A 14,229-nucleotide genomic window follows, 5' to 3' on the forward strand; every position below is an offset into this window, starting at 1 on the left:
GTACCACCTAAGACTTTAAGTTATAAAAACCATTGTTTTCTCAAAAGTCTGGAAATGGCTTGCAAGATATAATTAACTGCCTAGAACAAACAATACAACACAAATAGATCTTCCTCTTAGAAAATAACTTACTGTTGGGCTATGTGAAAGAATCTCACTTTTTTTAGTGACTAGAAAATTTTGGAGCAAGAAAGCAGTTGTAGTATGTAAATTAAAATACACAAAAATTTCAAGCCAGAAGTCAATGTAACAGTGCCATGTTGAGTTCAAGCATCATGTCCACTCACATCAGAAATAGAACACAGATGTCTACGACCACCACTGCTGTTCCAAAATATTCTGGAAGTATAAGCCAATGTAATTACACCACAGGAAAAAAAAAATGAGGTTAAAAAAATTATCTGCAAAGTTATACACCTAAAAACCTAAAAGAATTAAATGGAAAGATTACTAAATATTAAAATAAGACAGTTCAGCATAGGGCTGTGTAGAGAATGCAAAAAAGAAATACCCTTCTTGTAAGTAAACAATGTGGGAAAAGATTCCAATTACAATAACAACAAAAAAGATATGCTTAAAAAAAGGTTTAAATAAAGGAAAAGACATTTCTTGTTCTTAGATAGACTCAATGATATGTTGAAAGAAATAAGTCAATTCTCTCCTTAAATTTTGTAAATTTAACCTGATTCCAGGCAAAATATGAAATGGATTTTATTGGAAACTAATAATTCTAAATTTTATATGAAAAATAAAGGAGAGTAGTCTGGAAAATTCTGAAGTGAGGAACAATGAGTGGGAACAAGTACTACAAGATATTAAAATACACTCTGGAGCTACAGAAGGTAAAATAGTTTAGCAGTGTAGTATTAATAGATCAAGTAGGGGAGAAGAGAGATGAAAAGGAAATGGAAATACAGGTGCTTTTCTACACATATGAAAAGATGTTCCACGTCTTATACATAATGAGAGAAAAATAACATAAAAAAGTATAATGACATACCGTTTTTTTCACTTTCCCAGAAGAAAAAAATAAGACAGCTTGATGATAACACTGTAGTGGTGAGTTGGGATATGCTGCTGGCAAGAGTGTTATCTTCTAAGTCGCGATGGGGGCATTTTGGCAATAAAATGAAATAAAAAATGCATATGCCCTTTGACATATATCCTACAGATACACTTCCAAAAATGCTCACAAAAGAGATTATCTATGCGACGAGATTTCTAATCACTAAAGACTGGAAACAACCTCATGCTCACAGAGGAAGGTTTGGTTAGCTAGATTACGGTATACCTAAACAACAAAACACTGTGCAACTGACTTTTTTTTCTAGCAAAAGTTTGAACATATTTTTGAGCCGTGCTGACACTAATTTCACATGTTATGTATTATATTAGCAACAAAAACCATGCCCTAAACTTTAAGTAACAATGAATGATACTCAAATAGTTGGGAGGGATATATGTGGAGGAAGGAGAACTCTACCTTCCAGCCTAACATCCATGATTCTAAACTCCTCCTTTAGACAATGAAAAGACAAAGTGTCTGTTACAAATATTAAAAAAAAATTTTTTTTTGAAAGGAGTACTGAAACTATTTCATTGTTTAGAATGAAAGTAACATGAAAACAAATGACCTAGGATCTTGTTAAATGCAGACTCAATTAGGTGTGGACATGCTGTTTTATAAAATGAAGCTGTTCTAAATTTCGACATGAAATGATCTCTAAGATGCATTTCTAACTTTAAAAAGAAAAAGGAATATGCAAAACTAGTGTGGGCAGTATCTCACCATTTATGTAAAAAACAAAAAAGGGATGGAAATTACACACATGTGTGTATTTCCACGGAATATCTCTGAAGGATCCACAAGAAACTGACAACTGAGATTGCTCTTGGGGAGGAAGATAAAGGTGGCACAGGATCTTCTCTCTCTCTTTTTTAAACTTGTATACAGATTTTTAAAAAATTAAACAATGTGCATGTATTACCTATTTTAAGAAACACAAAAAGATGCTCAACATCACCAATCATTAGGTAAATGTAAATCAAAACCTTACTGAGATACTACTTCACATCCATTAGGATAGCTATTATCTAAACGAACAAAGATAAAATGACAAGTGTTGACGAACGGTGAAGATGTGGAGAAATCAGAACCCCTGTGCATCGCTGGTGGGAATGTAAAAAATGGAAGGCAGTATGTTGGTTCCTCAGAAAATTAAATTAGAATTACTGTATGATCCAGCAATTCAACTTCTGGGCGTATACCAAAAAAATTTGAAAGCAGAGACTTGAACAGATTTTTGTACATCCATGTTCACAGCAGCTTTAGTCACAACAACCAAAAGGTGGAAACAACCCAAGTGTCTACTGACAGATGAATGTATAAAACATATGTGGTATACAAAAGAATATTATTCAGCCTTAAAAAGGAAGGAAATTTTGACACAGGCTACAACATGGATGAACCTTGATGATATTATGCTAAGTGATGTCTGGAAATGGATGGTGGTGATGGCTGCACAACAATGTGAATGTAATGTCACTGGGCTGTACACTTAAAAATGGTTAAAACAGTAAATTTTATGTTGTGTATATTTTATCACAATTTTAAAAAAATGTAATGCACAGGGCTTCCCTGGTGGCGCAGTGGTTGAGAGTCTGCCTGCCAATGCAGGGGACACGGGTTCGTGCCCCGGTCCGGGAAGACCCCACATGCCACCGAGTGGCTGGGCCCGTGAGCCATGGCAGCTGAGCCTGTGCTCTGCAACGGGAGAGGCCACAACAGTGAGAGGCCCATGTACCGCAAAAAAAAAAAAAAAAGTAATGCACAAAGAGAAAATCTGAAGAGACCTATAGCAGGTAAAGAAATTGACTTAGTCATTTAAAAATCTTCCCAGAAAAGCCCAGGCCCAGATGGCTTCATTGATGAATTCTATCAAACATTTAAAGAGAAATACCAATTCTTCACACATACTCTTCTGGAATCTAGAGGAGAGAACATTTCCCAGCTCATTCTATGAGAACAATATTACTGATACGAAAGCCAGACAAAGACATCATAAGAACGCTACAGACCAATTTCTCTCATGAATATATATATATATATATATATATGCAAAAATCGTCAACAAAATATCAGCAAACTAAATCCAGCAATATCTACAAAGGATTCTACATCATGACTAACTGGGAATTATGCCTGGAATGCAAGATTGATTTAACATTAAAAATTCAACTAAGTTAATATACTATATTAATATAATAAAGGACAAAAACCATATGATCATCTTGATACACAAAGGAAAAGCATTTGATGAAATCCAAGACCCATTCATGATAAAAATGGTCAACAAACCAGGAACAGAAGGGAACATCATCAACTTGATAAAGGGCAACTATGAAAAACCTACAGCTCATATTGTATTCAGTGGTGAAAGACTGAATGCTTTCTCCCTAAGACTGGGAAGGGGAAAAAAGACTGGCACCATTGCTTGCACCACTTCTATTCAATATTGTATTGGAGGTTCTAGCCAGTGTAATCATGAAAGACAAAGAAATGAAAACATGGAGAAATCAGAAATAAAAACTTATGTCCGCACAATATTAATAGCCCCAAAGTGGAAACAATCCAGATGTCTATCAACTGGTACCTGGATAAACAAAATGTGACATATTCATATAGAGTATTACTGAGCAATACATGCTACAACATGGATGAACCTCAAAAACACTATGCTAAATGAAAAGTCAGACACAGAAGACTGCATATTGCATGAATCAATTCATATGAAATGACCAGAAAGGGCAAATCTACAAGACAGAAGATAGATTAGTGGTTGCCTGGGCCTGGAGGTAGTTATGGGGATTGCTAATGGGCACAAGGGATCTTTTTGGAGTAACGAAAACATTCTAAAATTGGATTGTGGTGATTGTTGGATAACTCTAAATTTACTAAAAGTCACTGCAATGTACCTTTTAAATGTATGAGTTTTGTGGTATGTTAATTATACCTCAATAAAGTTATTTAAAAAATGTTAATAAAAAGCAACAATTATAATAATATCCTTTATATTATTAATACTACTTGTTTACCTGTATTTTCATACACTGAGAAAACATACGAGAAGGAAGACTTATTAAATTAGAACATCTAATTATGCCTTTCTCTATTTTACTGGAATAGAAAAATGCAGAAATACTGTATTTAAGAAAAGCCAATCTCTGCTTAGGCCATAAATCTGAAGAATAGATTATGCAAGACCTTTTATTATTCACGTTCCCCCACCCCATTCATAAGCATGAGTGATGAAAAATAAACTGCACCTTAAGGGCAAAAAGGGTGTTAGTTTTACAATTCCTATTAAAGAATGGCTTTCTTGAACATCATCTATCTGATTATCTATCCTTGAGAGAGCTAAAGTTCATTCAGCTGTGCTTTCAATAAATTAAAATGTTTTAGACCCTTAGGGCATTTCCTTCAGCTATATGGTCAATCAGGGGCAATTTAAACTTCCTGTTTCCTCATAGTAAAATTCCCACCACAGGCTGGGAATTTAGTCTTGATCACCGAGCCCCTTGGGGCTTTCAAGCTAACTCCTTTCTCCTACGGTCTTTCCTATTCCCCTTCATCTTCTGTTAGCATTCTTGCCTTTTCTCAGGATCCCCGCAAATTCTGACATCTGTCCTTCTGACTTAGCCCTTCCTGATATGCCAACTCCTAGTTTCATCTCACCGGTCATCCCTTTCCTTTCTGGGGGGCACGGAGGTCTCCTCTGCCATTTACACACACTTGACCCAGCTGCCTCTCCAATCTGCCGGACCCCATAATACTTATAATAACAACTACTGCTCCCACGCATCAGCATTTTCAAAGCAACACCAGAGGTTCTTTGAAAAATTCCTTTTAAAGATTCTCACGGCACCACTTTTTTATCTGAAGAAATCTGCTCCTCTTTTTGGTACATTTTCCCACATCCATACATCACTACTGTAAGGACCTTTTACTAAATATAGCCAAAGTCTAAGAGACAAGAGGGTGTGAGGATTGACGAAAGAAGATGGTTACATTAGTAAGACACATAGTAAGAGTAAAGAAACAGATGGCATCCCTGGCAAGAGTGGGGAAATGTATTCTCATACATGATTGGTACAATGGTAAACCAGTGGGCAAATTGGCCATGTCTGTTACAATTTTAAGAAGGCATCTTCTAGGATACAATTAAATACATTTTGAAGCATTATATTCAAAAACTACTTGAGCCAGGGCCCAACAATATCACTACATCAGAAAATTCACTGCAATATTGTTTGAACTGCACAGTAAGCCCGCTGGACTTTACATTCCATAAAGGCAGAGAGTAAATCCGTTTTCTTCACTGGAATATGCCTAGTACCTTGGGTAATGCATAGCACAGAAGAGGCAGGTGTTCAGGAAGATCTGTTGAATGAATAAATTAATGATGATGACTGAAGAGCAGTTTACCCCTGGACCTCTGCTGGTATTCAGCAAGCCAGGAAAGAACTTTCCATTTGGAATGCTAGGTTTTACTGAGTTCTGTGGCCATGATGCATTCTTGGCCCTTGTCCTTCAAGTACACTTTGCAGATCATCAGAGCAAATGGCAGAGGGATTTGAGTACCCAGAGTAAGCCAGTCACAAAACAAATGTGCTACTGCAGTTATAGGTAACAGCAATGCTGTCATGCTTGTTCTGTATGTCATACTATATGTATTACATGCAAATATAAAATTTTCTTTTCAAGTCAACTGTTACTGAAAAAAACCTTGCTATATATATTTTTTGCCTTAAGTATAAAAGATTTAATCTTCAGGGTAACCATTAGGACTTTGAAATGCCCAAGACTAAAATAGTCGGTTTTACCTGAGAGCTCTATTGAACAATGTCTGTGATTTGGCCTCATATCACTTTTCAGAGTTTGAGGAAAGCATTCTAAAGGGAAAAAACCTATCACACTGAGGTGGTGATGATAAAACATGACCTTTCTAAAACTTGAAATGATATTAAATCATAAAGACACACGAGGGCACTCTAATCAACCAGCAAAGAGAAACACAGAAAAGATAGTGAAATCAGGTTGACATTTTAACAATTGTACTGAAATAGGTGAATTAAGTCCTGGTAAAATTGCGAGTGTTTGTACTTTACAGCGAGAAATTTTCTGTTCCTGATCCAAAGCCTAAGAAGCCAAAAGGATTCTGCAAGTCTGAAAACTGCAGGAAGAATTCATCGCACTCAGATGCAAGGTGAGGATTAACCACACCCCTTTCTAATGATTTGTTAAATTGACCTTGGAGCAGGATTTGCCCCTTTCAAGCCAATATTTTCTTTATAATCTACAATTCCACTTGGTGCTTTACTTGTCCTCCGCTGGAAGCGGCCCATGGATCCACTGCTTTGCTCCACCTGTTCTCCTAAGAGACATGGTGAGTTAAGTTTGAGCCTCCCCGCCACCCCCCAAAGCCAGTAGTAATGAAACAGCATTTTCATAGAGGAGCATAGACCACCAAAGAATATACCTCAAGGCTTTCTTGAGGCTTTAAATTTGTAAATAAAACTACAGCATATAATTTCCTTCATCAAATTCAAAAAGTATAACGTAACAAGCGTTTAAGTGACCTTTCTTTCAGACCTTTAACAAGTGGGCCACAAGAACTGCAGAGAGCCCTGGATTCTGAGGCAATCAGGCTCATTCACTAAGGATTGTCATTCAACTTCTTCTTTTTTTTTTTGTGGTACACGGGCCTCTCACTGCTGTGGCCTCTCCCGCTGCGGCTCCGTACATGCAGGCTCAGCGGCCATGGCTCACGGGCCCAGCCGCTCAGCGGCATGGGGGATCTTCCCCGACTGGGGCACGAACCCATGTCTCCTGCGTGTCCCCTGCAACAGCAGGCGGACTCTCAACCACTGCGCCACCAGGGAAGCCCCTGTCATTCATCTTAAAGGCACATTCAAATTTGTGCCTCAGCAAAATTACAAATAATTTCCTGTCATCGATCTTTAGGGTCAAATGTAATAGTTAGAATGGAAAGTATTAAAACTTTGAATGCCAAAGGTATACTGTGGTTGTATAATAAAATCTTTGTTGACTGAATAAACTAGAAGATTCTCTCCATCACTGGAACTATCTATAGGAAGTATGACACACGATGCATTCTTGAACTGCTTATCATTTTATTCACTTTAACCTTCATCTATTTTAATGACTAAATTCCTGGCCATAATGTTTCAAATTCAATTTCTGTCAATGTATTCGGTATTTTTTTTTTTTGTCTCATGGTCTTTTGTTAAAGACCCAGGTGAATTCTAGTTTCTACTCTTTGCTGAATTTGGCCATCAGGGTGCACCCAATTAGGCTCAATGTATACTAAAAGCAGAACATGCTCTAAAATGTGCTAATTTAGAGGACACGTTCCTAATTTTCCTGTTCCTTTCAAAATTATTCTGATTAATTGAAGGTGCCAATTAATTTTCCTTAGTTAAATAAAGCTGCCTGATATTATAGACAGTCATTAAAATCCTTTGAGCTGGTATCTCTCTAAGAAGGAGCTATCCAAGGATTACATTATATTGGCATCCAGTGTCTTCCTTTGGGTGTGTGAAAAGCCACCAAGACAGTGATGGGTAAGGTTAGAGAACTATAAATGGCATCACAGAGGCTAAATTGGGTAGTATAGACACCAACCTGGGCACTCAACTAGTATGCTCTGATATGGAGCCCTTTAGATGATCAAGGAAGTCCCCAGAGTTTAGTTTTTTACCAATAATCTTTCTTAAGATCTTAATTCAGCCAAACTCAGATTTAAAGCTAATTTAGAAAATATCCTTGAATGAACTTTCTCTCAGTCTGCACTTTAGCTTCGTTTCTGTGAGAGATAACCCAGCATGTGCTGGTCCCTGTGCAAAGCACCAGAGTCCCTGCCCTCATTAAGCAACAGACTCTGGAGGAAGGAATCTTGGGTTCAGATCCTGGGTCTACCACTCTTTTCATGTGTGTAACTTCGAGCCACTTCATCTCCTGAAGGCTCAGTTTTTCTTCCATAAAATGGGAACACTATCATCTAGACCAAAGGATAAAATGTGACACTAAATAGCAAGTACCTCCCTAGCACAACGCCTGGCACACAGTTAGTGCTCCATAAAAGGCAGCAATCATTCTTTTTCACTCCAATGGTTATTGCTTATTGTAATGTTTTGACTTCACCCCTTAATCTTTTCTCAAGAATATTAACAGACCTTGACAATCTTTCAAGAATTATTTATTCAACTACTATTTAGTGGCATCACACAATGCGTCGGGCCCTGGGAATTCAAGAATCCACAAGATGGAGGACAGACATAAAACCAATAATTACAAGTGCCATAAAAAAGGAAGTGTGCCATGGAAGCACAAAACAGGGGTACTTAATTCAAGGAAACCTTGAAGAAGTGCTATTTAAACAGAGATCTGAAATATATAAAGAAATATATAAGTCAGGCAAAAAAGAAGTGGAGGCAATGGAACAGATTTCAAGTCCCAGAGGCGAAAGAGTGGGGTGGGGGGCACTTCCCTGGTGGCACAGTGGCTAAGACCCCGCACTCCCAAAGCAGGGGACCCGGGTTCGATCCCTGGCCAGGGAACTAGATCCCACATGCCACAACTAAAGATCCCACATGCTGCAACTAAGACCTGGTGCAGCCGAAATTAATTAATTAATTAATTTTAAAAAAAGAGAGCAGGGGGAGTTCAAGGAACTGGAAGACGTGCAATATAATTGGAATGAGGAGATCAAGGGAGAGGAGGGCTGGAGAAGTTGGGAGGACCAGGTAAGTCAAGAATTGTTAAGACTTTATCCTAAGGGCAAAGGAAGCTACTGAGGGGTTTTAGGGAACGCTGCAATTTCAAGCAACTTCTGGGACACCGGGTAGAGAATGGATTGGAGGGTGTTGAGACTGAGTGCAGGGAGACCAGTTAGAAGGCCTTGTTGAAATCCAAGTGTCAAGTGAAAAGAGCCCGTACAAAGGGAGTATTAGTGGGACTGAAGAGACACAGACCAGTTCAAGAACTGCAGAATCAACAAGATGTGGTCACAGATTGTGCGTGGGATGGATATTTGGAGAAGCCATCATCTCCAAAACAAGAATGTGTTTGATAAAATGTATTTCTGTGTTTCATGATATAAATACAAAATATGGCTTACTACATATTTCTGATGCAGTACACAAAGTTAAAATTTTTAGGCCATGGAGGATTTATTCCAACTCTATGGGAGGCATGACACAAAAAAGAAGTCTAACTTACTGAGTGCTAATGTGCTAATGTTTTTGAAACCACTTTGCTGTGTTGAAAGATATTCTGCATTATAAATCATCAACTACCAAATGATTTTTAGTTATGTACTACGTGGATGACAAGTAAAGAGGGAGGGAGTATAGACAATACTTCCTCTTCCTCTGAGGCATTTTATGGTTCTTAAAGGAAAAAAAGTGAGTTTCTACTTTTTTCCACATTTTCACATCTTTAAATAACATAAGCAGGAGGAGTTTATAAGCAAACCAAAGTATATGTAAACTAAACCCTAACTCTCTGATACCCTCAGCAAATGAGTTGTTATGGAAAAAAACTGTTTCCCACTTGCCTGCCTTTGCACCAAGCACACCAATTGTGATTTATTTTTTATTGAGGAAACATGGTATGTGTTTCAACCATTCTGGTGCCAAGTTCTGTTGCTTCTATAAACTGAACCCTCTTCAAGAAGGTCCTAGCCTACTCACCCTTCTTATCAGTTGAAGAGTCACCTTTCCAAGGAACTGTCTCACACTCCCCATGCACCCTCATTATCCTCTCAATCCCCAAACCCTGAACATGAACACAGTGAATTATAACTTTTTCATTACCTTTGTATCTTCTTCATTAGATTGTATGCTTCTTTAGAGCAAGGGTGGTGACTTTCAATTCTGCATTTTTAAATGTTTCCTAAACTGACCCAGGAGCAAATTGTTACTCTCAAGGTTTACTGATCTGTGCCCTTCTCCTTACCTAAAACAGCTGTAGATAGAGACAGTTTTGGAGTTGAATTCACTTTTAATACTTTCTCTGACTTCTCAGAAAACAGCTGACACTGTGCAGAGTATATATGCCTGTAGCATGTGTGTGTACGTACACGTGCACTTTGCAAAAACATGCTCAAATAATTAAGAAAAGAAACCTTTTGTTTTTCTACAAAAACTACAGAAAGTAAAGCCTGACAACACTTGGCTGCAGGAACATGAATTTTAAAAGGTTGAGAAACAGCATCTCACACCTGTTTCTCTACTTTAATTATGCTATTACTAATCCCATACAGTTGGAGTAAACTAGTTAAATCTGTGTGCACAGAGTAAAATGGCTCAAAACAAAGGCCTGAGCAGCTTTCCTATAAGCCAAATGTTTGAGTTTTGTGATGCAAAGACTTTTCCAGGTATCCTGGCATGCTCCATCTAACCTTGGCTCACGCAGTCCCCTACAGCTCTAGACTGGAACGCCTTAACACTTCCTCGCAGCCCATCTTACACAGGGTTTAAGATTCAAATCCTCCAAGATCACACCCTGACCTCGTCCTTCTCTTAAAAGCAAGGGCAGTTAGGAGTCTATAACGGAAAATTTAATAAGAGATTACGCTCTGCCCAGTATTTTCTAAACTCTGTTCATATGTTAACCAAAGCCTTCTCAACAACCGTAGGAAGAAACGCTAATCAAGTGCCAATCTCGTGGAAAGAAATTAACCCATTATAACACTCACGTGGCAGCTGAGAAACAAATCAGACCTGGTTCATTAAGCCCAATGTTAGTTTGTATGTGAAGAAAGGTGACAGAGTCAATCTCTTATCTAACCAAAGGGACCCACCAAGGAATGAATAAGACCAGGCAGTTACGGGGGGTCGGGGGTGGGATTCAAACTCCTCAGCAACAAACAGTAGCTTTCCTTAGTCCACCCCACTTTCTAGTCCCTAACTGACACCCCTCCTCCGCGACGGTTCCCTTCCCAAGGTGGAAACGACGAAGTCCAAAAGGATATGCCCTCTGACCTAGGAGCAGAGACTCACCAGTTTCATATTGGACTTTTGGCTGTTCAATACCAGTCACTCCACTCCTCAGACCCAGAAAGCGTCTTCCGGTTCAATCTCCGCCACCGGCCAGCCGAGAGCATCGCGGGACAAGCAGTCTTTCTTCCCTACGCCCCACCCCCCCGCTGCATCATGGGAAATGTAGTAATCTCTCCGTGCATCGTGGGAACTGTGGTCGTCTTTCCTTTTCCTCCCTTTCCTCTCAGAATACCTCCTTCCGTCAGCTCAAATTCATCCCGGCCGCCAATTCATCCTCCCTCTCCACCCCAGCATGATATCATGTCCCCCTTCTGGGCCCGGGATCCATTGTATTCTGGGATGTGTAGTCCCTACGGCTTTGGCGCCCCTTTCCCCTCCTCCCTGTGGGAAGGCGGATGGGCGCGGTACTTGCCGGGAGCTGTAGTTCCCTGGGGCCTCCGGACGCCCGGTCCGGCGCCTTTACTCAAGGGAGGCAGGAACTACAACTCCCAGGGCCGCTAGGCGGCAGCAGGTGGGAGCGGGGCTGTTGATATCAATATGGCGGTTGTCAGCCAGACAAAGACAGTCAGTCTGATGTGATTGAGACAAGGGAGGTTTTCAGGGGGAGACTGGGAGATAGGGGCCTCCCCTCCCCCTTCTCCTCTTCCTGCGCCGGCCTCAACCCCTCCCCAGTCCCCTCCCGACGGGCGCCCCACGCGGAAGACACCCCTCCCCCTCCCGCTTTCCCCTCCTCCCTACCTCAGCCCTTCGTACCGGGACGTTGGGGAGGGGGCTGTGCCGGGCGGAGAGAACTCAGCAAGGATTCTGAGGTGAGTCGAGCGGTTTGGAAGCCGGACTACCTCAAGTCTCTTTCCTCACTTCTTTCTCTTCACTTTTTTTTTTTTTTGGAGGGGTTTGGGGGAGAAAGTGAGTGGGCTGGGGATGGGTCTCTTAAGCGGCCCGACTGAGTGGAGGGAGGAAGCGGGGGGCTTCCGACGGGGGCGACCCGGACGCAGGGTCTGGGGTGGGGCAGTTTGTGGGGGCGGTAATGGAAAGGCGTCGGTTGCTCCCCAACTCTTTCCTCCTGGTTGTCTCCCCGATGGGCGGAAGGTTTGAATCCTGGAGGTGGGGTCTCTTGTTTGGAGTTTGGGAAACTGTGAGGGGAATTTGAGGTGTGTGGGTTTGTTTGGGGTGCAGAACTGTGTTTGAAACTGGGTGACGTGTACTTGGGTGATGTGTTCGCCTTGAATAAATGACTCCGGAGAGGAAGTTGGAGAGCCGGAGTCGGAGCTTTTAGCTGGGCCTGGGCGGAGAGGCGTGCGCGAGGTGCGGGTCCTGAACCTCTGGGCTGGCGACGCGGCGCAGGGTGGCCGCGGTGAGCGACTCGTTTGTGTCCCATCGCCCGCTCACACTCCTCCCCGCCTCCCGGGACGCATCTCCACCCCGAACTCCGGGCAGGAGCCCTGGAGAGATGCGGGTGTGTGGAAATGGCTTTTTGCATACTGAAGTCGGCAGATAGGTGGGAAAGGAAAAGTGTTCTTAATATTTTATTCCGGAACCGTGTTTTGGTTACACTGTTGGGGCTACTTTGAAAGGAGTCCTCCACCCACCCTCACCCCAAAACAGTAGGTGGAGGGATCTCTCTGTGGTCTTCGCGTTCAATAGATTAAACAGTACTTAAGATTCGGGGGCCTGGGGGTGGGGCTTCGGGAGTGCTGCCATGTGTACGCGCCTCTGTGTGTCTACTGAAGACACAGAATGACTGTTGTGTATCCTGAGATAGGGCGACTTATTTTCGTAGTAGGAAGAACTGTTGGAAATTGTTGGAGGTGCGGGGGGAGTAGCGGAAAGGCGCTGCTTGTATTTTTCTTCTACCCCACCCTGTTCTGTCTCGCATTTGTCTGAAAGCTGGTATGGAAGAGAGAGGAAACACTGGGTGAGTGAAGAGGAGAATGCAGTTGGCATTAAAGATACTGTACTATGGAAAGTTGAATGGTGGTATAGAGTGGTTGCTGTTTTAATTTACCCTGGAGCTTTAAAAACCGTACGTATCATGTAGGAGAGAGTGATGTGACTAGTTCATTTCTCTGGGATCCTGCAGGTATAGAAACCTCTGTCTTCTCTCCCTGCCTGCCCGCCCGCCCGCCCGCCTGCCCGCCTGCCTGTCTGCCTGTCTGCCTTCCTTCCCTCCTTCTTTCCTTTCTTTCTTGGCGTGGTACATTTCTCTTCCTGGATGGACATGCTGCCTCCTGTGCCTGTTTATTTAGTTTGTGCTACGTGGTTGTGCTTTTACTGGTTTTGTTGTAAAATGCATCATTCGATGAAAAGGACCTGCATTTGTTTTTATTTTGCATTTCTTCCACAGGTAATTATCACATCAAGATCGCAGTGCTTTGCATTAAACTTATTTTAAAATTGCACAACTAAGATAGATCTAGTTGAATTATGTGTATAAGTCAAGTTTGGCAAATTTGAATTCTGATTTTTTTTTCTTCCGAGTTTCAATTGGAGTTATAAAGGAAAGAGGATTGCAACATCTCTTGTTTCTCACAGTCTTTAATATTTAAAAACATTACACCAGGAGATTTAAGATAATATAATTTGTACTTCTTTCGGTCTGAAATATAAGTTTTTCAATAACCATTCTTTTGTCACAGATTTTTAGTGTAATGGACTTTTAAATAACTAAAGGATTTGGCATAATTTCTCTTTTGACTGCTGAGAATTTAATGTATTTACATATTTAATGTATTTACATATTTACATATCCAAACTTATCAATTCTTGAACCTATCAGTAAAGGATCTTAGATACCATAAAAACTGAAAGTCACATAGTGTGTAATTTTATGGTATGTTTTATACCTTTGATTTGAAATTTCTGCAGTTGGTCATTCACACAGATAAGCTGTCTATAAACATGAGGTAGCATATATATTTAGATTGACCTGAATAGAAAAAAAAATTGATGTGTATTCTAAATCTCAAATTTAGAACATACAATATGTTGATATAAAGTTGAGGTTTCAGTTTGCTATAGACTAGGATTGCCAGAATTATTTGTTTTAACCTTCTATTTTAGCCTGAAATGTTACTTTGCAAAAACTGGAGAAAAATCCTGTGTAACTACATAATAGAGTGTTTTTCTGCTGCCAGATATTCTATT

At 40.5% G+C, this 14,229-nt stretch overlaps 2 protein-coding genes across 12 annotated transcripts in view; one reads left to right on the forward strand and one right to left on the reverse strand.

The window, feature by feature from the left end:
* INTS9 (integrator complex subunit 9) overlaps positions 1-11,340 on the reverse strand; it is a 113,495-nt gene extending 102,155 nt beyond the window's left edge. For 2 of the 3 annotated variants that reach the window (XM_030879135.3, XM_060301311.2), the window contains exon 1: positions 11,086-11,340. In XM_030879135.3, coding sequence (XP_030734995.1) covers positions 11,086-11,094 — 9 coding nt within the window. In that variant the 5' untranslated portion in view covers positions 11,095-11,340. The remainder of the gene's footprint in view (positions 1-11,085) is intronic. The other variant, XM_030879137.3, reaches the window with a different exon arrangement.
* Positions 11,341-11,641: 301 nt separating this feature from the next.
* The window catches only part of HMBOX1 (homeobox containing 1), a 185,312-nt gene continuing 182,724 nt past the window's right edge, over positions 11,642-14,229 (forward strand). For 7 of the 9 annotated variants that reach the window (XR_009564410.1, XM_030879145.2, XM_030879150.2 and 4 more), the window contains exon 1: positions 11,642-11,894. The gene's annotated coding sequence lies outside the window, so the exon portion shown is untranslated. Of the gene's footprint in view, positions 11,895-12,645; positions 12,690-12,882; positions 13,001-14,229 lie in introns of those variants that run through there. The other 2 variants (XM_060301313.1, XM_060301314.1) reach the window with 2 other exon arrangements.

Source organism: Globicephala melas, chromosome 6 (assembly GCF_963455315.2).
Source record: "Globicephala melas chromosome 6, mGloMel1.2, whole genome shotgun sequence".
Lineage (NCBI taxonomy): Eukaryota > Metazoa > Chordata > Mammalia > Artiodactyla > Delphinidae > Globicephala > Globicephala melas.